This window comes from Stegostoma tigrinum, chromosome 1, assembly GCF_030684315.1.
Source record: "Stegostoma tigrinum isolate sSteTig4 chromosome 1, sSteTig4.hap1, whole genome shotgun sequence".
In the NCBI taxonomy this organism is placed as follows: domain Eukaryota; kingdom Metazoa; phylum Chordata; class Chondrichthyes; order Orectolobiformes; family Stegostomatidae; genus Stegostoma; species Stegostoma tigrinum.
In genome coordinates this window covers 18,081,685-18,107,654 of record NC_081354.1, presented here as the reverse complement: position 1 = coordinate 18,107,654, position 25,970 = coordinate 18,081,685, and the positions used below count along the sequence as shown (strand labels likewise).

Below are 25,970 nucleotides of genomic sequence, written 5' to 3'. Positions count from 1 at the left end.
CTGGAAGGACAGGTCAATCCCCATGAGAAAATTCAAAGTTCCAACAGTGGACGAGTTTGGAATTATTGGCAAGGAAGACATTGCTCTCAGGATGAGTGTACAGGTCGTATCAAGAGACTAGTGGGGTGCCCAAAGCTTAGACTAAGGGATGCTATCATAGGAGATCTGAAAGCTCTTAAAATCAATCCCGGCAATTTGAAAACTGGAGCTGACAATCAATACAAATAGCAACGCTAGCTTTAGGTAAGAATTTGCGACCACCTTCACGTGTGGTTTCAGTAGCTGCATTGCAAAAGAAAAAGTCTTAGCAGAAATCCTTCAGCACCAACAGCAAAGCACGGTGTCATGTGTGGTACTCACGACAAGTCTTGTCATTCCAAAAACCAGCGTGTTCAACCATCAGAAAAATAAGCGGTTTCGACTGGTCTCACCTGAGTCCTGACATATCATTCCATCTGTGAGAAATATTGGGAATGCAGCCAACCATAACTTGAAGCTTTTACTTTGACTTCAAATTTAGCAAGATGCCACAATTATCACTCACACAGCAAAAGTGCAAAAGCAAGGCACGTTGGTGTTGATAGGTGTAGTCTAGTTATAGCATTCACATTTTAAACAGCATTTCCACTAAAATTAGTCCGAGCCCTCGTGTGTGAAGTCTGTGATGCTATCAATGTGTATGATGTTAATGGGAGGTTTTTGAAATAAAGCAATTAACACCGGCAGGTTTGTAATAATACAAATTGAGCCTCTGGGCTTTGAATTTGTTGCAGTACATGCAATCGAGTTTGCTCCATAACGTCAATTTCACATTGTTTTCCTGCCTGGATTTGAATAAGATGTGGTCCCTTTAACATTTGGTAATAGGTATCATTTTGCTACAACATTTTGCCATTCTTATTCACGCATTGATATGATTTACGGAATCATGAGACTTACATCACAATATTGCAGAATCACAGAATTTTTAATTTATTCATGGGATGAGAGTGCTGCTGACTGGGCCAGCACTTACTATTGCCCAATCTCTAATTCCCCTCGAGAAATTGATGATGAGTTGCATTCCTAAATTTAAAGCAGTCCAAATATACACACTCAGTGATGTTAAGAAGGGAGTTACAGTACAAGGAAGGAATGACTCTCTTGTTCCAGGTCAGGATGGTGGCATGGCTTGGAGGGGAAATTGCAGGCGGTGGTGTTCCTTTGCATCTGTTTGGCTTTCCAGGTGGTAGGTGTATCGGGTTAGCTGTCTAAAGATCCTGAGTGACTTGCTGCATCGCATTCTGTAAATGGTACACAGTGTTGTGAGAGTGTATCAGTGATGAAGGGGCTGAATGTGGATAGGGCTGTTTTTTCCTCAACGAGGAAATTGCAGGAATTGTAAGGTGTTCCATCACAGTCCTGACTTGTGCCTTGTAGATTGTGGACAGGCTTTGCGGGGATTAAAAATTGTTCAGTGCTGCAGAATTCCTAATTTTTTGACTTGCTGTTATGGTGGTGTTATGGGAAGTCCAGTAGAATTTCTGGTCAGTGGTAATCCTCAAGCTGTTTTTTTTGTGGATTCAGTGATATAATGCTATTGAATGTCAAGGGGCAGTGTTTAGATTCTGTCTTGTTTGTGTTGGTCAGTTTCACTTTTTCCTGTCTGTCCTGATGTCTCATGACCTTGCATATCTCTACCCATTTGCCATCCTTCCTTTCCCCTGAAAAACAGTCCTAACTTTTCTAATAAATTTTCAAACTAAAGCTTCACATTACAGGAGTCATTCTCGTGAACCTTTTAAGTATGGTCTGTTAAGTCTTCACATTCTTCCTAAAGTACACTGCCTAGAATTGAACAAAGTAAGCCAGCTGAGGACATCTTGAGCCTTGTACGAAGTCAATGTAGCCGCCTTGTTCTTATAGTCTCTGCCCAGGATACTGTACGCTTTCTTAAATAAGCTATTCATCTGTCCTGCTACCTTCAATGACTGATGTGCATTTACAGATTTTTTTTTGACCAAACTAGGCAGTTGCAAATTTCCCTCCTCCCCCAACAGCAATCTGGCTCCCCTTGTCCTCACCTACCATCCCACCAGCATCCACATTCGTAAGATCATCAGACGCCATTTCCGCCACCTCCAGCAAGATGCCACCAGCAGACACATATTCCCATCCCCTCGCTTGTCTGCCTTCTGCAGCGTCCATTCCCTCCGGGACGCTCTGGTCCACTCTTCCTTCACCCCTCACTACACCTTCCCCTGCAACCGGCAAAGGGGCAACACCTGCCCATTTACCTCCTCCCTCTCCAGTATCCAAGGGCCCAAACATAATTTCCAGGTCCTGCACTTCCCGGTGCATTTGCTGCACACAATGTGGTCTCCGCTACACTGGGGAAATGAAGCGTAGACTGGGTGACCGCTTCACAGAACATCTACGTTCTGCTCACAAAAAAGATCCTGAGCTTCCAGTTGCCTGCCACTTTAACGCACCACCCTGTTCCCTGGCCAACATCTTTGCCCCTAGCTTGCTGTACTGTTCCAGCAATGTTCAATGCAAGCTGGAAGAACAGCACCTCATTTTCTGCTTGGGGATCCTGCAGCCCTCTGGACTCAATATTGAGTTCAGTAAATTTAAGCCTTGAACTCTCCCATGTCCTAACCCCCTTGCCCACACGCCAAGCCTTGTTATCACCTAGCCTGCCATTAGACACTGACAGCTATTCACTCCCACTGCCTCCCCCCCCGCCACCCGGCCCCCTCCCCGGCCAGATAGTTATTAACTCCTTTGTCTATCCAACTGCCCTTCTCTCTCTTCAGGCTCTAGCCTTCATCTTGTCGTTTACTCCCTACCCCAACTCCCTCCCTACTTTCTGTATATAACCCAATGTTTCCCAGCTACCATCAGTTCTGAGGAAGGGTCACCGGACCAAAAACGTTAACTCTGAATTTTTTTTCTTCACAGATGCTGCCAGATCAGCTGAGTTTTTCCAGCAACTTGGTTTTGTTCCTGATTTATAGCATCTGCAGTTCTTTTGTTTTTTATTTGAAATTTTTGTACATTGCTCTTGAAACTGCAGGTTGTGGAGTAAGTGAATGATATATTTTACCTACACTTAGAATACCAACCGGAAATTGAACTCATCACCAGGGCTAACAAAGTTTGGAGCTCCACACTTTGTTTTCTTGGATTCTCCAGCATCTGCAGTTCCCATTATCACTCATCACCAGGGCTCACTATTTTAAGTAGCCGCTTAAAAATAGTGGAACGTGTAGAAATGTACTTCTCTATATTGCTGCACCAATGTAGGTTCTATAAAACAATAAACCTGCGTTCATAATGCTACACCTTCAATGGATATTTGTGCTCATAGAGTTGAAGACATAGCTTCAATTGTAGTGCTGTTTAATGCATGATACTTTGGGCACAATTTCCCTGTCAGGGAGTATGTAAAATCATTGAGGTAACCCTAATACCTCACTTGAATCAGGTTATCTTGTCAACTCTATTGATTAAACAGAAACATCTGTTGATTTAAATGCATATTTTACGTTATAAAAATGCTTTTAGTTATTTTGCATTTCTAATTTTTGATTGTCGTACATTCCCCTGAGCAACTATTTTTACAGTAAAAGTTGAAAACAGAAGGTAACAAACTTTACTCTTACCTCTTGGTGCGTGATTTCCAGGGAACTGCTGTCGAACAAGAAGTTATAAATGATTTGTTGTCTGGCTTTGCTAACTAAGCTATCTTCTTTACAATCTTTTTCAGATTTTTCCAGATCACGGTATTCACTTTCTTGGGTTTGTTGCTGCATTCATTGTTTCTTTTGCCTTAGCGTGTTTAATTCTCATCATCTTCAAAAGAGTCAGAAATCCTCCTCAGCAGCAGGTCAGTGAATCAATAAGTTGTTGTACATTCATGTTGTTTCAGTTTGGATTCCAGCAACTACCAGGATCTGAGTCAGAATGGTTGCTTCGTCTTATGGAAGAGTCTCGAGCAAGAGGGCATGTTCTTGCAGTAAGGGGTCACCCATTTAAGACAGAGATTACTTTTCTCTGAGAGTAGTCAATCATGGAATTCTTCACTGCAGAAACCTGCCAAGCTAAGTCATTGCCAGGGCTATCCCTGTTCCGTTTTTTGAACAAGAGAATGACGTTTGCCACTTTCCAATTTTCCAGCACTGTACCTGTGGACAATGAGGATGAAAAGATCATCGCCAAAGGCCTTGCGATCTCTTACCTCGCTTCCCATAGAATCCTTGGATAAATTCCATCAGCCCTGGGGACTTATCTATCTTCAAGTTCCTCAAAATTCCTTGTATATCTCCCTTATTAACAGCGACCTCCTCTAGCCTACCAGCCTGTTTCTCACTGTCCTCCCACACACCTAGGTCCCTCTCAGTTGTGAATACCGAAGAAAGGTATTCATTAAGGACCTGTCCTATCTCTTCAGGGTCCATACACAAATTCCCTTTACAATCTTTGATCGGCCCTACCCTTACTCTGGTCATTTTCTTATTCCTCACATACGTGTAAAAAGCCTTGGAGTTTTCCTGATCCTATCTGCCAAGGTTTTCTCCTGCTCCCTTCTAGCTCTCCTAAGTCCTTCCTTCAGCTCTTTCCTGACTAACTTGTATCCCTCTAGAACCTTTTCCAGTCCTTGTTTCCTAAATCTTACATTCGCATCCTTCTACCTCTTAACTAGTTGGCCGACCTCTCTTGAGAACCAAGGGTCCCTCACTCGACCACATCATCCCTGCCTGCTAGGGACAAACATATCGACGACATGCAGTACGCATTCCTTAAACAATCTCCACATTTCTACAGTGCTCTTCCCTGACAGCATCTGTTCCCATTTTACGTTACCCAGTTCTTGCCTAACGGAATTATAATTACCCTTCCACCAATTATAAACCTTACCCTGCTGTATGCACCTATCCTTTTCCATGACTACTGTGAAAGTAACAGAGTTATGATCACTACTGCCAAAATGCTCTCCTACCAATAGGTGTAACACTCAGCCTGGTTCATTGCCAAGCACCAAATCCAAAGTGGCCTCTCTTCGTGTTGGTCTATCTACATACTATGTCAGGAATCCTTCCTGAACGCACTGGACAAAATCTACTCCATCTGAACTATTTCAACTAAAAAGTTTCGAATCAATATTTGAAAAATTGAAGTCACCCTTGACTACAACCCTGTGACTTCTGCGCTTTTCCAGTATCTGACTCCCACTCCGCTCCTCTACTTCTCTGCAACTAATAGGGGGTCTGTAAAAAGAAAAAAACCAACAAAGTGACTGATCCTTTCTCGTTCCTGACCTCAACCCAAACTGACTCTGTAGACATATCATTCTCGAACTACCTTTCAGTAGCTGCTAGACTATCCCTACTAGCAATGCCACTCCCCCCCCACCCTTTTACCTCCCTCCTTATTTTGTTTAAAGCTTCTAAATCCCAAAACTCCCAACAACCATTCCTATTCCTGAACTGCCCAAGTTTCTGTAATGGCCGCAACATCGTCGTTCCAAGTACTGACCCATGCTCTAAGTTCATCCGCCTTATTTCTGATACTTCTAGCATTGAAGTATACACTCTTCAAACCATCCCTGTGTCCACAATTACGCTCCATCAACTGCATTTCTTTATTAACAACCTCACTCCCTGTTGCATCTGTTGGAAGGCTGAATACCTCATCCTCTGAATTATATATACAGTCCCCCACCCCCTCCTGATCTAGTTTAAACCATCTCGTATAGCTTGAGCAAACCTCCCTCCCATGATATTTGTACCCTTCAGGCTCAAGTGCAACCTGTCTTTCCTATACAGGTCCCACCTTCCCCAGAATGTATTCCAATTATCCACATAATGAAAGCCCTCCCTCCTACACCAGTCCTCTAGCCACATGTTTAGCTGCACTCTCTCCCTATTTTTTACCACATTGTCACGTGGCACTGGCAGTAATCCGGAGATGACTACCCCGTTTGTCCTGGACTTCAGCTTCCAACCTAACTCCCTGTACTTGTTTTTCACATTCTCAGTCCTTTTTCTACCTATGTCCTTGGTACCGATGTGTACCATGACTGCTGGTTGCTCTCCCTCCCCTTAAGGATCTTGAAGACACGATTCGAGACATCACGGACCCTGGCACCCGGGAGGCAACGTAACATCCATTTGTCTCGTTCGCGTCGACAGAACCACCTGTCTGTGCCTCTTACTATTGAATCCCCCACTACAATTGTTCTCTTATTCTCCCCCTTTCCCTTTTGAGCCACAGAGCCAGACCCTGTACCAGAGACCCAGTTTTTGGACAGCTTAGATGTTTCTTCATTAAATTTAATGGCTGTCCCTAGTTTGTTTAGTTAACCACAAATGGTAGACCCTTCTTTTGGAATTTTTGTTTAGAGTTGGAATATCCTTATTCTGAGTAATCTGAAATACTCCTTAAATGTGTACTATTCTGTCTCTAATTCTGTCTCTATCTCCTAAACTAATATGCCAATTCACTGCGGTTAGCTCCAAATTATAGTTATAAATGCTGATATTTATTATTCTGAATGGTGAGAGTTAAAGAGTGCACTTAATTCTTTTAGCCCCAAAAGGTAGCTATAGAATTATAGGATGATCTTTGCAACTCTATTTCTGCCAGATGCACTCTAATTTTCAGTGACATAATCAATGTCACCTACTAATATTCAGTGCATTTCATTGTTCAGATGCTGGTATTGAACGCATTGCAGTGTAACCCAGCCAAAGACTCAGCCAGGCATCCTGCTCACAGGCTTTTGGGGCATTTCTGTAATTTAGAAGGTGTATGCACATGATCCAGTGACTTGTGTTACAGTTTCATCTTCTCAAACATAATGAAGTGTTTGAGATTTATACTGTGATTCCCCAATACGCCACCGTTATGATCAAGGGCTGAGCGTACAGAAATTAATATGTGGTTCAAAATGCTGTAGATATAACATGTATGAAGTCGCTATGTTGCACTTGATATTAACCTGGTATCGGCTAAATTTAAGTGAGCTTCATTATTAATGTTTAGTCTATTTTTGTCTTGGCTAAACCGAAATATGCATCTTTATACTGTGGTTCTTTATAGATGGAAAAGGAACAATCACATTCCAGTTACACACTAATTGGTGATGCAGCAGAGTGGTTCAAGGAAAACCTCCAACTCGAGGACAAAGCGATTGGCATTTGGATGTTTGAAGATCCAGAGAACATGATTCAGGCTTTTAATGAGTAAGGGTTATTTTGAGAATTATCCACGTAAATCTTTGGCTTTGAACACTGTTACCAGCTATTATCATTTCATATTATTTTGGAGAGTCAAACTTTGCTGAGGCAAGCTGTGTTTCACTTGAATAAACTTAAGGGCTGCATATGCTGTTTGGTGTTTGAAGAAATAATTCTTTGTTACTCTTGGGTTTCAGAAATAATCATATAGCAGGAAATCAATATTGCAGCTGACTGGGAAAATGTATGTAGAAAAGTTAAGTCTGCCAGGACTTTACTATCTCTGTCTCTAATCCAGAGTGTAGCATTGTATTCTCATTTACGTACTAAACAAATTGGTCCCGGACTAAATCACGCTATCTGATACTAATGTGTGCTCCAACATGCTCAGCATAGCACAGCTGGGACAAGTTTGATTAACATTATCCCCACCAAGCATGATTCAAACCTTTGATAAGTTCTTTTCTAAAATATCAAAGTAGATCGTTTGTTGTTATTATATTACTGTTATTAAAAAAACACTTTGAAACTGAATTCAAGAGCATGCTGGTTTAGCAAATGGTAGAGTCTTTCCTGCTTTTTAAGCAGTACAACACTCCTGTGTCTGCAGAATAGTGGGGTAAAAGTTCACACCTACTCCTTACTTTAGAATCTCAGAAATTTATGGTGCAGACATGGGTCACTTGGACCAAGAACGGTTGTCAAAATAATTTTTTTCATGCAATGGCGATAATTGCCCTATTTGGGTGGTGAGTTCTAGAACGCACTGTCCAGTGGTTGACAGATTTCCTCCTCCCTTCCCTGCTAATCCTTCTGCTAGTTACTATAATTCTGCAGTTCTTGGTTATTGAATTTTCTTCTAAGGGAAAAAATAAGTCCTTTCCAATCCACTGTCTTTCAGCTCCTCGTAATTATATATATTTCAATTTAATCTACCCCCGGCCTTCTCTCTGACAAAGATAAAAAACAGTCGGTCAAAACCTGGAAGTAAAAAAATTTCCGGTCCTAGTGAGGTCCTCATAACCTCAGCTGACCCTGTCCAGTGCATTGCTGTTCTTCTACACTCCTGGTGTGGCTTAACTAACTGTCAGCATAGATAGAATGAACGGAGGGTAATGATAAATGTGTAATTTTTCACATTCGCAAGCTGGAGTTAGTTGAGTACAGTGTTGATCAGTGCTGGGATGGCAACTATTTACAATCTACATGGATCATTTTAAAGGGACTGTGATAGTGTGAGATTTACATTTTTTTGAATGCACAGAAACAGCCTTTACTGAACAAAACTAAGTACGTAGGCTATTCATAGAGGACATCTAACTTAGAGCCTGACTGACTCAGATCCATAAGATCGGTGACCATTGAGTGAGCAGCTTTTGCACATGCTCAGCATACATACTTAGAGTAAAGGTACAATTCCATCAAGGAGATAACAAGAACTGCAGATACTGGAATTCAGAACCGATACAGTGTGGAGCTGGAGGAACACAGCAGGACAGGTAGCATCAAGGGAGCAGGAAAGTTGACGTTTCGGGTCCCAACCCAAAGCATCGATTTTCCTGCTTCTCTGATGCTGCCAGTCCTGCTGTGTTCCTCCAGCTCCACTCTGTATCGACATATAATTCCCTTTACTCTACAGGAAGTGGATGTGCCAATGGCATGAAGATAACTGGAAAGCAATTTCTGAAGACGACATGGAAGGTGGTGCCTTTTTTTCTGAGACTCAGTGCAGAGACAGGCCTTAAAGCAGGAGGTACCTTAATACAGTGGTTGATCAGGTCTTCTTATGTAATGACGATCTTCCGAGCTTATGATAAATGTGCAAATGGATAATACTCCAAATTTTATGTGGGACCGCATTGGAGCTTCTGGTGTCATAGTTGAAGGTGAAGTCGCCATAGTCCCAGAGGACCATGGGACTGCCCTCTCATCGTATTAAAAAGGTGGCCTGACAGCATTTCTGCAACTCAGGAGCATCTCTTAGCCTCTGCTTTCTGTGCAGAGCAAGCCACACCCACCCTTCGCTGGCGGTGTCAGGGACCAAGCAAAAAGTGACACCATACCTAGTGTTCAGGAGAGAAGGGAAGTTCTTTTCTAAGGAAATGGCATAGCAGACCGGACCAACTAATGAAGGAAGCATGGGTGGCAGTGTCCCCTGTTTTCTTTCTTGCTGCTGTCCAATATCCATGTTCAGTAATGGCTTGCGGAAGCAGTGTATCGGCACACTGATCAAAATGCATGGAGTTTCCCAGTCACTGTGCAGCATAGAGCAAATTTTGTTGGGCAGAGGTAACTGCAGAGGTCAGTAGCCACGAGAAGATCGAGAGAACCTGACTTCAGTGTCCCAACAGGATGAATGGTGTACTGCATTCAGCCAGGGTATGTGTCATTATGTACTGAAGGCTTCATGGCCCTGTGAGTGTGCGCTAGCATTTTAAGGTTGCCGCTGCAGAGGACTGTCACAGATGAGACTGGCTAGAATATCCATCAGATGCTTTCAGGACAATCAATATCTGTCACTTTATTTCAGCTATCAATATAGCACTACTTATACCTCAAAGCTGCTCTCTGTTACACATCTGTCAGGGTTCAAACTTAAAACAATAAATAGACATACTACACAACACTCAATAACTCATGAACAAATAGTTAACTGACCTTTTTTCACAACTAGGAGAATGAAGACATCTGAGATTGCCAGAATAGGCTCATGTGGGATAAGGACACAGCCACAATGGTGGCTTTGAATGGCTCTCCTGAGCAGTCCAGGCAAAAGAAGCATCAACGGTTGTCTATCTCATTATGGCTTTATCGGATGCATGGTGAACATTGCAACGCTGTTTGACATTGGTTGTAGGTTTTTTGCTGTGCTCCTTAGCCATCCTTTCTGGGGGCTCCCCCCTCATCAACCTGAATTACCCTGGGAATAATGCAGAGGAGTGAAATTTTAAGGAACCTGTGAGTTACACAAGATATAAACATCACGACGGATTCCTGAGTGATGGCTGCACAGGAGTGGTTGCCTGTGATCAAAAATGAGCTGGACATTCAGTAAAATCCTTTCCCTATCAGGAGCAAATCATGATATGGGGCTGTAAACACAACGTGCATGTAGTCAACAGCCCCTTGATTTGAGGGAACTCAGCAATGGCTGCACAGCCAGTTGATCATAACGTAAAGGTAAATGCTTTACTCGGTACCTATACGATGAATTATTTACTTTATATCAGGTTTAGAAAGCAAAGATCCATTAACCAGATTCATTTAAAATACCCAAATTATTGATTTATTATAAAATAAAAACTCTTTCAAAATGTATAGAATTGGTTAACAGATACAATTTGTAAGATGATAACATAAGTGATCACAATCCCTATATCTTAAAAACATATGCATCAGGTAAAGCGAAGAAATTTGATTTCTCTCTGCAGTGGTTTAAAAACACTTACCCAATAAGTCTTCATTCTTGAAACAAAAAGGCTAAAGTATGAGTGCTAAGATAGTCTGACACTTTGGCACACGCAGCCAGATTTCATCTAACACATGCAGTCATTCAGGAAATATCAACAAACTCCTTCAAAGGCTTCAGAGATAATGGGAACTGCAGATGCTGGAGATTCCAAGATAATAAAATGTGAGGCTGGATGAACACAGCAGGCCAAGCAGCATCTCAGGAGCACAAAAGCTGACGTTTCGGGCCTAGACCCTTCATCAGAGAGGGGGATGGGGGGAGGGAACTGGAATAAATAGGGAGAGAGGGGGAGGCGGACCGAAGATGGAGAGCAAAGAAGATAGGTGGAGAGGGTGTAGGTGGGGAGGTAGGGAGGGGATAGGTCAGTCCAGGGAAGACGGACAGGTCAAGGAGGTGGGATGAGGTTAGTAGGTAGCTGGGGGTGCGGCTGGGGGTGGGAGGAAGCCGGTGCGGCTTTCTCTACATTGGGGAAACCAAGCGGAGGCTTGGGGACCGCTTTGCAGAACACCTCCGCTCAGTTCGCAACAAACAACTGCACCTCCCAGTCGCAAACCATTTCCACTCCCCCTCCCATTCTCTTGATGACATGTCCATCATGGGCCTCCTGCACTGCCACAATGATGCCACCCGAAGGTTGCAGGAACAGCAACTCATATTCCGCCTGGGAACCCTGCAGCCATATGGTATCAATGTGGACTTCACCAGTTTCAAAATCTCCCCTTCCCCCACTGCATCCCTAAACCAGCCCAGTTCATCCCCTCCCCCCACTGCACCACACAACCAGCCCAGCTCTTCCCCCCCACCCACTGCATCCCAAAACCAGTCCAACCTGTCTCTGCCTCCCTAACCGGTTCTTCCTCTCACCCATCCCTTCCTCCCACCCCCAGCCGCACCCCCAGCTACCTACTAACCTCATCCCACCTCCTTGACCTGTCCGTCTTCCCTGGACTGACCTATCCCCTCCCTACCTCCCCACCTACACCCTCTCCACCTATCTTCTTTGCTCTCCATCTTCGGTCCGCCTCCCCCTCTCTCCCTATTTATTCCAGTTCCCTCCCCCCATCCCCCTCTCTGATGAAGGGTCTAGGCCCGAAACGTCAGCTTTTGTGCTCCTGAGATGCTGCTTGGCCTGCTGTGTTCATCCAGCCTCACATTTTATTATCCTTCAAAGGCTTGTAATGTGAGAGCAGGCTCCAGGCACCAAACTGGAACCACAACTTGGTTTATTTTCCACAAACAAGAGATTAGAACTGGAGAGTTTCTTTTGGTAGGCAGCACCCCAGCTACTTCAAACAGTACCTATAGGAGAAACTGACACCTGACAGACTCTGACTAGACAGCTAGTCTCCAGTAAATAAGCAATTATTACAAGATATATGACTACCAAGAAATGCTTTGTTTAAACCAAAGAGTTCTGATACCCTATTATGGTCCTCTTTTAAAAACAAAAGACTCCATAATCTTTTAAATTCTATTATATAAGAATAACTGTAAATGAAGGCTTCATAACATTAATCATTTCTGCCAACTGATTCTGAGCATGTAGCTTTAGCTATTTGACTATCAGGAAGTGTCTTTATTTTAAATAAAGTCCTCATGTCAGAAAAACTGAACTTATGCTTTCTGCCAATTAAGCTCCACTGCTTTCTAAAAGCTCAGTGTGTGTGGAAGATTCCATCTCAGGATTGTGTAAATGGCAATGGATTGATGAGGCAAGTGGGTTGGAAAATTACCAGATGGAGTACAATGTGGGGAAAATATCCAACCCAAATTGTCCAATCAACTCTTTGTAACTTAGGACTTTATCTGGTCTCTTAAAACTCCTGACATTATAAGAATTTAATCTTGTTTAAATATAATCTTTTGATATTGTTAGTTGGCTTAATAAAGCCTCAGATATTTGAGTTTGATGCCAAATCCAATATTGGCACAGACATGACAGCCACATTACTATCTTCTGTACTAAAACAGTCATCATTCTTTGTTACTGGCTTGTATCAGTATTTGTTATTGCTGTGCTGATATATAGACTGGCATCTCTTAACCAAATTGTTCACGTAATTTACTTTGTTATTTCTATCTGTCCCTCTATATGCTGTATAGCCTTGTCGAGCAAAAGCAGTCATCCTTATGGTTTTATTCTGTGGATTGAGGTTTTTATAATTTGATTGGTTTGGAACATGGTAGCATATGGTTCATTAACTGAATTCCGTATGCATTATTCAACCCCGATGACCCAAAAGGAGCAAAGTCCCTCTAGCAGTTGTTTAAATAAATTCATTTACCACTAAAAGTGTCTTGAATTTCCTTTTGAATCTTTAATGCAACAGTAAGATGTTATACTGCTAAAATAATTTCAGAAATTTGGCATCGTCACGTCTGAGTACACATAACTATAGAGTGCCCTCCCTTGTGGTACAGCAGCAGCAGCGACTAAAACCAGGACATTTTACATTTTAGCAACTAGACACTGATCAACATTCTATCTTTTTGTGTCTTCTTCCCTAATCTATCTGCTTCTTTTCATAGTATGATAGAGTTTATAAAGATATACAGCATGAAAACAGACCCTTTGGTTCAACTCATCCAAGCTGACCAGATATCCTATATAAATCTAGTCCCCTTTTCAGCATTTGGCCCATATCCCTCTAAACCCTTGCTATTCACATACCCGTCCAGATGCCTTTTAAATGTAATTGCACCAGCCTCCTCCACTTCCTCTGGCAACTCATTCCATACATGCACCACCCACAGCATGAAAAAGTTTCCCTTTAGGTCCCTTTTACAAGTTTCTCTTCTCACGTTAAACCAATACTGTTCTAGTTTTGGACTCATCCACCCAGGAAAAAGACCTTGACTACATACCCTATCCATGCCAATCATGATTTTATAAACCTCTATAAGGTTACCCCTCAGCCTCCGATGCTCCAGGGAAAATAGCTCCAGCCTATACAGCCTCTTCCTCTTGCTCAAACCCTCCAAACCTGGCAACATCTTTACCAACCTTTTCTGAACCTTTTCAAGTTTCAAAACATCCTCCCTATAACAGGGAGACCAGAACTGCATGTAGTATTCCAATAGTGGACTAACCAATGTCTTTTACAGCCACAACATGACCTCCCAACTCCTATACTCAATGCACTGACCAATAAAGGCAGACATTCCAAACGATATCTTTACTATCCTCTCTACCTGCAACTCCACTTTCAGGGGACAATGAACCTGAACTCCAAGCTCACTTTGTTCAGCAACACTCCCCAGGGCTTTACCATGAAATATATAAGTCCTGCACTTGCCTTTCCAAAATGCAGCATCTCACATTTATCTAAATTAAACTCCATCTGCTACTCAGCCTATTAACCTATCTGATCAAGGACCCATTGTACTCTGATGTAACCTTCTTCGCTGTCCACTACTCCTCCAATCTTTGTATCATCTGCAGACTTACTAACCTTTCCTCCTATGTTCCTTCCTCCTTTCCACATTGCCTGTCTCCAGCTTCAACCTGTGCAGAATAGATATTAGATTTCATTGGTTAACTATTTTCTGTGTGATGTACTGAAATAGATTGCTTTTCCCTTCTTTATTCATTCATGAGATAGGGGTACTGCAGTCAAGGTTAGCACATTGTAATCTATCCCTCACTGCCCTGAATGAAACTATTTCAGAGGGCAGTGAAAAGTACTATGGGTTTGGAGTCACATATGGGCCAGATCAGGTAAGGACAGCAGATTTCTTTCCCTGAAGGTTATTACTGCAGCATTTGGGGTTTTTATGACAATTGATTAGATTTGATTAGATTCCCTACAGTGTGGAAACAGGCCCTTCGGCCCAACAAGTCCACACCGCCTCTTGGACCATCCCACCCAGACTCATCCCCCATAACCCACACACCCCTGAACACTATGGGCAATTTAGCATGGCCGATCCACCTAGCCTGCACATCTTTGGACTGTGGGAGGCAACCGGAGCACCCGGAGGAAACCCACGCTGTGAGGCTGCAGTGCTAATCATTGAACCACTGTGCCGCCCCTAAATATGATATGCTGATATGCTTTCATGGTCACCATTGCTGAGAAAAAGTTTTATATTCACAGTTTATTAATTAAATTCACATTTGATCAGCTGCCATTTGGGGATTGAATTGGCATTCCCAGAGCGATTGCTTTCGGCCCATTATATATGCTGAGCTGAGACCCAAGACATCCATAATTTTCGCCAAACACCTGAGCTCTCGCTTGATTGACATCTTTGACATCAAGTGATCAGACTACCAATGTTTCTTTGCAAAAGTTGAAGAGATTTTAAGTGCTTTCAGTTTCAGTGACTGAAATTTAAAGGGGCTGGATGATTGTGCATTTTATTGCTGTTTAGTAGAAAAGAAATATTTTTAACAATGTTGGAAAGTTATCAATGAATGAATTGTTTTATACACAGGTTTTTTTAAATACATCTACTGTTCACTTTAAGGCCACCTCCTGATTCCCCAGACCCTATCCACCATCTGCAGGGGACAAGTCAAGTGCATGGTGGAATGTTGCCCACTTACATGAATTAGTGCTGCTCCAACAACACTTGAAGCTTGATGCCATCCAGAACAAAACAGCCTACTTGATTGGCACCACATCCACAAGCATCCACTCCCTCCACTACCAACGCTCAGTAGCAGCAGTGTGTACCATCTACAAGATGCACTGCAGAAATTCACCAAAGATCCTGAGCCAACCTCTTCCGAAGCCACAGCCATGAGCATCTAGAAAGGCAAGGGCAGCAAATACATTGGAACCCTGCCACCATGCAAGTTTCCCTTCATACCACTCATCATCCATCCTTGGAAATACATCATCACTCCTTCAGTGTTGCTTGGTCAGAATCCTGGAAAGTCCTGTTCAATGGCCTTGTCAGAGTACCATACCAAATGGCCTGCAGCGGTTTAAGAAGGCAACTCACCACCACCTTCTCAAGGGCAACTAGGGATGGGCAGTAAATGCTAGCCCAGCCATGATGCCCACATCCGTCGAATGAATAGGAAATAGACTGTTTTCACTTTGAGTATAGTAATGGAACAGATCTGGAAATGCCATAGCCTGGCAGGATTGCAAGAGGGGACATGAGGTAATGTGGATTGGACATGGGAAATGCATGGGTGTGGTCGATGGCTGAAGGGCTGCTCCATTTGCTTTCTAACTGAGACAAATGTCACAGTGCCAAGGTGGGCATTTTAAACTGCTTGACGCTGCACCTGGCAATTCTAGTCACGTGACACGACTGTGTGGAGCACCCACACCCAACAACAATGTTTCTGCCGTTGTGTTTCCTTTCTAGTGGATGGGTTGAGCCAGGAGGTTTCCTGACACCCACTAGCTGCCTCAAGGATGAAAAGTTCAGGTCCAAAATTTTGGGGTCGAGAAAACCATTTGAACCTTCCTGTTCTGGTGAAAGATAGTCTTGACCTGAAATGTTAGCCCTGCTTCTCTCTCCCTGGATGTTGTCTGACCAGCTGAGTATTTCCAGCATTTTTTTGATTTTTATTTCAGATTTCCACGCTGTGTAGCATTTCCTTTTGTGTTTAGTTAACTCTAAAATTGCACAATTTCTGTGACTTACTTCAATTGTTTTATGTCAATGACCTTTTTATTAAAAAAAAGCTCAAAAGTTGAGTTCAGCAGAAACTCAGATAGAAACTTTAGAGTTGAAATTTAGCAGTGTGTGACTATGTTTCAATGAACCCTATTCCTGGCACTGAAAGAGTGATCCTCATATGTGAGTACCACTCATGCTTCATTCACTTTACGCTCATCAACAAAAATAAAAACTCTAAACCAATTATGTCTACACACCGTTCAACACATTGAAGATGACTGCTTAAAATCAGTTGAAAGAAAACACGTCCACCTCACTTATTTAGAAATAACAAAACCCTCCTATTTGTGTCAAATCAGATTGAGTGATATCCTTTCATGACCCCAGTCTTCAATGACTTGTGTCACTGGTTGTACACCCTCACAGAAGTAACTATCGAAATAAATGAACTTTTTAAAAGTCTACATGTGCAGTTGCACTATTTAGATCTTCTATTTCCAGCACTGATGATTTTTCTTTTAATCTGAAATGCTGTTCTTCTTTTCATTCCTGACCACACAAATTAGAGACCGTCTAACATTTTTCTTTTACAGCTTGCACATACTGAGCTCCATACAGATGGATACAGAGCTGGAATATTGTCGCAAACAAATGCACATTGATGCCATTGTGTTGTTGCTGAGGAACCTTAAACCCAAGGAAATCCTTTCACCATCTTTAGAGGAAAGGTTCAGCAGTGTCTTCAGAAGACAGTTTGAGGAGATGGAAGCCAGGCTGTGGATAGAGTATCATGGGGTGTTAGCTACAACAGCGGCTCAAAGTAACGAAGAGGCTGGAGAGAAACTCGAAACACTCAATATGCGACAGAGGGGGGAGGAGGAAGAAACTGAGCTACTCATACAGAAAATGGATGAAGAGGTATGTCAAGGCCTGTGGTAATATTTGTTTGTAATCAGACACAGAGAGAATTTGTCAGAGAGTATTGCCATAATTTGTCCAAATTTACAAAAGAACAGACTAAGAAACTTATATTTAGGGTCTTGAGTATTGCTGAGAAGAAAAAATATAATTTTATCATCTTTTTGTCTTGCACTCATCAGGCCAATTTGCAAAAATTACCAATGTAAAGGGAAAACATTTATGCTGTGTGAGAGGAAGGTGCTAAATGGACTGTGATTGGTGGAGCTATTAGCATGTTATATATACAGCTATACAGTGACTTACTTTTATTTATCTTTTGTTTAAATTTTAAATAAGACCAGTTGACTCTGGTCAGGGTATTGGCTGAGAAATGAACCAAAGAATGTTGGTCACCCATTTTGTTGAAGTGAAAGGCAGGGTATGTACGTAAGTCTTTCTGTTTACAAGGAATAGGGCCCTGTGTATTAATGTATGTAGCACCCAGTGTACACAAGGTATCACATTGTGAGCCTGTATGACCATTCTAAATTGCTTGTCGGCATAATTCTTCACACTGTCTGGATTATTTAGCAAATATTTTGCCTAACTGGGGAATTGTATTTAACATTGGAAACTGTTTTGAGTTTTTCAAGCATGGTTGGGTACAGTCAGTACCTTTCCTGTTTCAAATGGCCAAACAGACATGTTGTTTGATATCTGGTAGCTTTATTGCCAAATTATTGCTGTATCGAAAATTCCATATTGGTCAGAATGAGCTCTTGAACTGTAATTTATTTCTTGTCTGACATCTCCACAACATCCTGACAGACCTATCTATAGTCATCAGGCTGATTGTACTTGACCTGCAAGGCTCAGAGTGAAAGCATCCTGAGAACAGCCAAGGAACGCTTTCAGCCAAAAGTTGACAATAAGTCACTTAGAGATAACAAAGTGTGAAGCTGGATGAACACAGCAGGCCAGGCAGCATCTCAGGAGCACAATAAGTCACTTGGATTTAGGACTGCTGACCAAATGCTTGGTTGGAGGTTTTAAAGGGAGTTTCAAAGAAAAGAGGTATAGGGAGGAAATTCCAGCACCTAACACCTTGCATCTAAATGTAGGACCGTGGAAGTTAAGGATGCACAAGAAGCCAAAACCAGTTGATACTATTGACTAACTTTAACTTGAATTGTAGATTTGCCCACCATTAAAGTTAGACTATCTAACCTACAGTTACGCGGATTCGTACTATTTCATTTTTAATGAGCTAATGTGATTTATCTGCAGATGAGTCATTGTGTACGTAAGTGGTTAGCATATTGACATATGCTGATTAGCCTGAGAAACAAGGTTTAATACGTGTAAATACTTAAAAGTTTAGATAACTGGATTGCAAATAAATTACTGTAGTTAAAAGGTGAACGATTAACAAAAATATGCCTAGCACATTTTAAACTCCAGCATTCTCAGTGAACTTAGTTTTCATGTTATTTCTATTCAGTTTTGCTGTATGCCTGTTCAAAGAGTTGCTATGTGATACAGACTGAATACTAGAAACATGTGTTTCTGCACATTGCTGTGGGAATGATTTGGCAACAGGCTGTGATAATATGCTTGATAAAACATTCAGATGGTTCCTTTCACATGCACCTGATTTTTTTCCTGCTAAATGTCACAGGAGCTCCATTTTTTTTCTCTTGCATGTAGTCACTTAGTTTTCAGAGTAGAAGGCTCGCTCCTGCAAAATTACATGATGGAACACAAAATAAATGTGATATTAAAAACAGAAAATGAACAAAATACACAGCAAGTCGGGCAGCATCTATTGACCTGAAATGTTAACTCTGTTTTTCTCTGTAGTGACGCCACCTGACATATTAAGTGTTTTGCAACATTTTGTTTCTGCTTTCATTTCTGATCTGCATGAAGTGCAGGGTTTTACTTTTAACAGACTATGCTTGCATGTTTATAAAATAAGACATTTGTAGAAGAACATCTAGTCCATTTGACCCTGGTCCTTGCTTATGAGGTGATCTGTCAGATCAAATCCTAATTAGAAAGACTGTGGTAACTTCAGAACAGAGACAGTAGAACCATATGGTGCACGTTTTAAAAGCTTTTGCTTTCAAGCTACAGATGTGTAGCTTGTCATTTTGCAGATGTGCAACAGCAACAGTTTCTAATGACAGCCTGCATTTATGTGGAATGTAGGATCTCCCAAAGCTGTTCAGCTAGTGTTGTCAAGCAAAATTGGATTTAAGATGTAAGGGAGATACTGTGGAGAATCACTGAAACCTTGATATAAGGGTATATTTTAAAGCATGTTTGAATTGAAGAAAAAGTGGTTGAGCAGTGGGAGGAGTTCAAAAATTAGGGAAAAGACTGCTTCTACTTATATTCATTCATGAGATGTGGGCATTTCTGGTTAAACCAGCATTTGATGCCCATCAATGTTTCCCATTAGAAGGTGGTAATGAGCTGCTGCCCTCATTTGCTGCAGACTTTGGGATGTAGGTCCAACAACATTACTTTAGAAAGGGATTTCCAGGATTTTGACCTCATGACAATGAAGGAATGGTCATATAGTTCTCAGTTAAGATTGTGCAGTTCAGATTTTGACAGTATATCTGTAAAACTAGATGAGGATAAAGAATTGTCTGGGCTGTCTCTTCATTCTCCTCCTTCAGTATGGCTGAAGGACTTGCCTTCACGTGCATTGTTTGCTGTTCTGTGGTTTTTGTCAGGTCTTATCTGTTTGTTGCCTATTGAAAGATCATTGAGATGACCAAAGTGACTGGAACTCCCATTGCATCTTCTATAGCCCCATGTCAACAGTATTTATCATGTACATTGTCATCACCACATGAGTAGGATTTGCTCATTCTGGCAGGAGGTATCAACAGGACGATGACTTACGGCACTGATGACTGAAGAGTCAGGCATCAGAAGTTTTGCTTTCTGAAATGATGAAACTGGCCTGCACATTTTCAGGTTCAATCCTAAGTGTACCTCCTGGTTTGGAATTGGTTCATCATCTTCTAGTATGAGAAGCGGAGGAATATGTTGTTATACATACACGTGTAGAATACTCATGAATTGAAAAAGTGCGTGGTCCCTTTAAGAGATTGTGCTTTAACTGTGTTTGGAAGTTTGCAAGCAGGCGTGCACAGAGAGGGCCAGAATGGAAACATTTTGTACCCAACAGCGAAGCAGCATTTTTACTAAGACTGCAGTTTTCAAATTTGGCCAATCAATTTAAACCAAGCCCTTCGATACTATCAACATATCAAATTTAAATCTGATGGTGTTGACCACATCGAGTCAATCCTACGAAGGACACATTGTTATGCCATCACAGGACAATGAAGGGGGCAGTTGATCAGAGACCCCAGAGCTGACAGTCATGTGCTCAGGTTAAGAATGCTCTGCTCTTGAGAGAAAGAGAAACTGGCTGTCACAGTGATCTGTATATTAGAGAAATCGCCATCTATTTCTGGCTAAGAGTCTTTACAGAGAAAACGTTCCTGACAGCACAATCAGTGGAAGGAAGACATTTGTGAAGTCACGGAGAAGGCAGAGTGTTCCAAAAGAAACAGTTTGTGCAAACTTAGAGAGAATAAGTTTTAATTTATCATTGTTTTATTAATTGGGTTTATATAAGTGGACTCATGTTTATTTGACCAGCATTCCAGTTGAATTTAGACCAGTTAGGGAGTAGTTAATAGTCTAGGGGGGAGTTGTTCATTTTGTTAGTAATTCTGTTAATTTATTCATTATTAGCGTTACATAAATAAATTGCTTCCTTTTACTTATAAAGTAGCTCAGGATTTTCTTTCCCTTTAGCCACTCTTAACAGATTACGAGGGGAAAGGTGAGCTTCTCTGGGTGTTTTAGGGGTATTTATTAGATACTCCTGTCATAACAGTTTGGGGCTTATGTTTTGGGTGAATCATCTGAGGTGTTCAACCATCACCCCCTCAGTAACAACCCTACAAAGCAGGTTAATGTCTAGGAAAAACCGAAAAAGATCTTCGTGAAAAGTGACGTATTTCATAAGAGAGGTGTGGGAAGATTTCACAAAATGTTGTCTCATTTTGCTTAGATGAAAGACTGCGTTCCTGGAGGAGCTGTGAGAATTCCTCAAACCATGGAATGTCCTTATCTTCTTGGCATGGAGTATCCCTGCAATCACTGTAGAAAACCTAAACAAAATAAAACCCAAAGAACTGTGGATGTTGGAAATCGGAAACAAAATCAGAAATTGCTGGAAAATTTCAGCAGGCTTGGCAGTATCTGTGGAAAAAAGAGTTACTGCCTGACCTGCTGAGCTTTTCCAGCAATTTCTGATTTTGTTTCCGTAGAAAACATGTTGTACATAGCTTGTGAACACCACAAGCATTTGTTCTGATTCTGTAAGGCATAATTAAGCTCCTCAATAGCTTTGTCATTGTGGGTACATACTATTTCAAAACAACATTTAACTGAAATGATAGATTTCCTAAACTCTGTATCTTCATACTTGATGGTCAAAGGCATACACTTTTGAGTCGTCATAAATTATCCAGATCAAGAAAACATTGAGCATTAAAGCGCTTCAATTTCAAGGTTGCTGATCAAAACTCCTGGTCCAGATTATCATCGTCTGTTAGCTGGTCAAGAATATCCACTTGACTAAGAAAGTGTGTAATTCCCATGTTTCCTTGTTTAATTAGCTGGATTCTCCTATATTCAGGAGTGATCTGTTTGATTTATTTTGGAAAGGAGATTTTGCATTGCAGAATTGCTGACAATGATCAAATCTGCCACAGTGAAACCATGTGTTGGCTTATCTTATCCCTGGTATTACTGATTTTCACCACAACACCAACATTTCAAATTGGTGGCCCTTGCCTCTCCCCTAGTTCTTAGAAAAAGATATACATATAGAATCCCTACAGTGTGGAAACAGGCCCTTCGGCCCAACAAGTCCACACCAAACCTCAGAGCATGCTACCTAGACCCATCCCCCTAAAACCCACCTAATCTATACCTCCCTGAACACTATGGACAATTTAGCATGGCCAATCCACCTACCCTGCACATCTTTAGACTGTGGGAGGAAACCGGAGCACCTGGAGGAAACCCACATAGACATGGGGAGAATGTGCAAACTCCACACAGACAGTCGTCTAAGGGTGGAATCAAACCTGGGTCCCTGGTGCTGTGAAGCAGCAGTGCTAACCACTGAGCCACCGTGCCCCCCTTGTTAACTTCTTATTGGGGAGGGAGAACATATGTATGCCTAGCCTGCAGAAAGTCTGTCTAGGATTACGGGCTCCAACATTGGATGGATTTGCAGCCTTGTTCAAAGGCACTCTGTGCTTAATTGAGAGATGTAGCACCAGCAAGAGGGAACTACTGCCCTGCCCATGCAACAATTTTATCCCAAGTTATCATTTTGAGTAAATTGATTGGCTAGATTTATCCTTATGCCTTATCCTTTTTACAATCAAAATAAATTCCTTTGAGTCTTTACTCAAATGTAATTTTCTGAAGAAAATCCAAACCCATGCTTGCTCAGGAATATGAAGTGAAGTCCTACTGCGCAGTCAGATTTTGCACCTTACATTACACATTTTGCTGTTTTACTTAGTGTAATATTTTGTGGTATCTCAAGACTCTTCTTATCAATCATCTTGAATGTACAACAGAGTCAGCTGGAGATTGAGGAGTGCTTTCTCTGGCTCAGTATTAAAACCACAAGATTTTTCCAGCCATTGCTCCCATTTCCCTTCAGATAGTCTACCTTTTCGAATCATTTTCAACCCTCCGAGTCACATACCACCCCCAATCCAAGATGACTTATGCATCTCGCTAGCTGTGTGTGTACAAGTTGAGATATTATTATATCATGTGACCAATTGTGTCGACTTTCATTTTGTTTCTCTGACCCATTTCAAACCCACATCTGAGAAAGTGATAATTCTCTTTGTGGATGTGGATTAGAGTAAATTGTGGCTTTCTAGCAGACTGATGAAAGTGTTTTCTTTCTTTGAGGGAAAATGGCCAGATTGGTTTGGCAGAAAAAAGAAGCCCCATTGGAACTATAGATTTTTAAAAATGATCAATCAGAATGTGTGACCCTCTGTTTAGTTGTCTAGCTTGTTAGAAATGTACAGATTTTTAGTGTCTGTGACAGGAGTTATTGTTTCCAGCACCATTTTACTTTCCATCATAAACTAAACCGCAGGCGTGGGGATGGTCTGTGTGTTTTCTTTAGACATTCATTTTTGTTAAAATTGATATTTAAAGACACGGTGGCTCATTGGTTAGCACTGCTGCCTCACAGCACCAGAGACCTTGGGTGCCTGCCTGTGTGAAGTTTGCACGTTCTTCCTGTGTCCATGTGGGTTACCTCCGGGTGCTCCAGTTTCCCTCCCCACAGTCCAAAGATGTGCAGGTTAGGTGGATTGGCCGCGGGAAATGCAGGGTTACCCGGATAGCGTTGGGGTGAGTGGGATCCTCTTCGGAGGGTCAGTGCGGACTTGAATGGCTTGCTTCCATGTTGTAAGGATCATATGATAGAGTCACTAGGGTTTTTAACAACATGGAAAGAGACCATTTGGCTCAGCGTGTCGCACTGGTCATCAATATGCATCTATTCTCAACCTCATTTCCAGCACTTGGCCTTGTATGTTATGGCATTTCAAGAGGTCATCGAAATAGTCTTTAAATTAGTTGAGGGCATTTCCCCCTCCACTACTCTTCTAGGCATTGCATACTAGATATCCATAACCCTCTGGATGAAAATGTGTTCCCTCAGATCCTTTGTAAACTTTTTGCTCCTTACCTTGGAACTGGTTATTGACCACTCCAATCAGAGGAAACATTACTTCCTCTCTATTCTACCTATGCCCCTTCAGATTTTGTACACTTCCAATTGGACCTCTGTAGCCCTCATCTTTCTCTGCTCTGATGAAAGCCATCCCAGCCTATCTAGTCTCCTTTCATAGCTGATTTACTCCACCCGAGCAACATCCTGGCGAATCTTTGCAGCACTGTCTTTTGTGCAGTCTCATCCTTCCTATATTGTGGCAGCCTGAACTCTGCACAGTACTCCAGCTGTGGCCTGACTCATGCTAGGCAGCTCTGTCATAACCTCCTTGCCATTGTATATAATGCATTGAATAACTAAGGCTAGTATCCTTTATGATGTCTGAACTACCTTATCTACCTGTCCTTCTGCCTTCAAGGATCTGTGGACATATGCACACCAAAGTCCCTCTGATCCTCTGTATTTCCTAGGGTCTTATCATTCGACATGTACTCCCCTGCCTTGTTAGTCCTCCTAAAATGTATCACCTCACACTCAAGATTTGCTACTGTTCAGCCCATCTGACCACCCCACGTATTTCCCTTATAGTCTGAGGCTTTCCTTCTTGCTGTTTACCACACCACCAATTTCATGTCATCTGTTGATTATATCTTTAGTCATTCATGTCTAAATCACTAATCATAGAGTCATAGAATTCCTACAGTGCAGAAAGAGGTCATTCGTCCCATCATGCCCGCACTGACCCTCCAAAAAGCATTCCACCCAGACCCATACCTTAACCCTATTCCTGTAACCCCACATTCCCGATGGCTGACTCACCTAGCCTGCACATAGCTGGACACCATGGGCAATTTAGCATGGCCAATCCACCTAATCTGTGCATTGTTAGCCTGTGTGAGGAAACCGGAGAACCTGGTGGAAACCCACACAGACACAGAGAATGTGTAGACTCCACACGGGCAGGCACCCAAGGTTGGAATCGAACCCAGGTGCTAATCACAGAACCACTGTGCCATAATGTACGCAGCAAACAGCAAGTGATCCCGAAACCTGGACACTGGTTTCCAGTCAGAGAGCCACAGAGGCCTACACCACAGTTATTAAAACATCCTTCAACATTCAGCCTCTGCTTCCTGCCACAAAGTCAATTTTTGATCAAATTTCGCAAATTACCTGGGATCTTAAATGTGTTTTAGCATTGCACTGAAACTCACTATGCTTAATTTCAGTCAATTATACATTAAATGGTTCCAAACTGAAGTAAACAATGGGTTTGACTGAGCCATTGCCTCAGTATAGCTTATCTGTGTGTAACTGGCTAAATGATGACTGTCAAATCGCATCCGTATAATGTAAGGGTTACGTTGCTGTCTCAGTAGTTTAGTCAGCCTGATTAACAAAACCAAGAATATTCACTCACATCTCACCAAGGCAGTTTCTAAGTCGATGAAGACCATATTGCCTGGAGTTTAAAAAGGTACAAGGTGATCTAATAAATTATATATAATCTTTAAGGTTCTGACTGGGTAGATGCCAAGAAAATGTGCTAAATTCTGTCACAGAATTAGAGGTCAAGTTGAAGAAATTCAGACTGAAACTGTCCTGATATGGGGCTAATATTGCTGTGTATGGAGGTGGGTAATCACTTTGACCAATTAGGATGTTAGTTGGAATCCATTTTCAGAACACACTGGTGTTTTTCCAATGTTCCCCCATGTTCCCCCTGGTTCCCATTGCCCTTGTCCTTCTAGATGGCAGTGGTCATGGGTTTGGAAGGTGCAGTCGAAAGATCTAATGACCTACTCCTAAGTCCTATGTTCTTTAAATTCTCTGAAGCTTCTAAGTGTGTTTCTGTTTTGAGGTAGTGTAGTCTGTGTCATCACAAAGCCTATATCTTAAAATATAAATAAGCACGATAGTTGGAGTTTAGTTTAGAGAAGAGTGAAATGATGCATTTTGGAAGAACTATTGAGAAAAG

General features: G+C 41.9%; 1 protein-coding gene across 2 annotated transcripts in view; it reads left to right on the top strand.

Moving 5' to 3' along the window:
- The window catches only part of LOC125458854 (limbin-like), a 168,337-nt gene that overhangs the window by 29,976 nt on the left and 112,391 nt on the right, over nt 1-25,970 (top strand). For both annotated transcript variants that reach the window (XM_048544618.2, XM_048544610.2), the window contains exons 8-10: nt 3,752-3,871; nt 7,087-7,229; nt 16,872-17,196. In XM_048544618.2, coding sequence (XP_048400575.2) covers nt 3,752-3,871; nt 7,087-7,229; nt 16,872-17,196 — 588 coding nt within the window. The remainder of the gene's footprint in view (nt 1-3,751; nt 3,872-7,086; nt 7,230-16,871; nt 17,197-25,970) is intronic.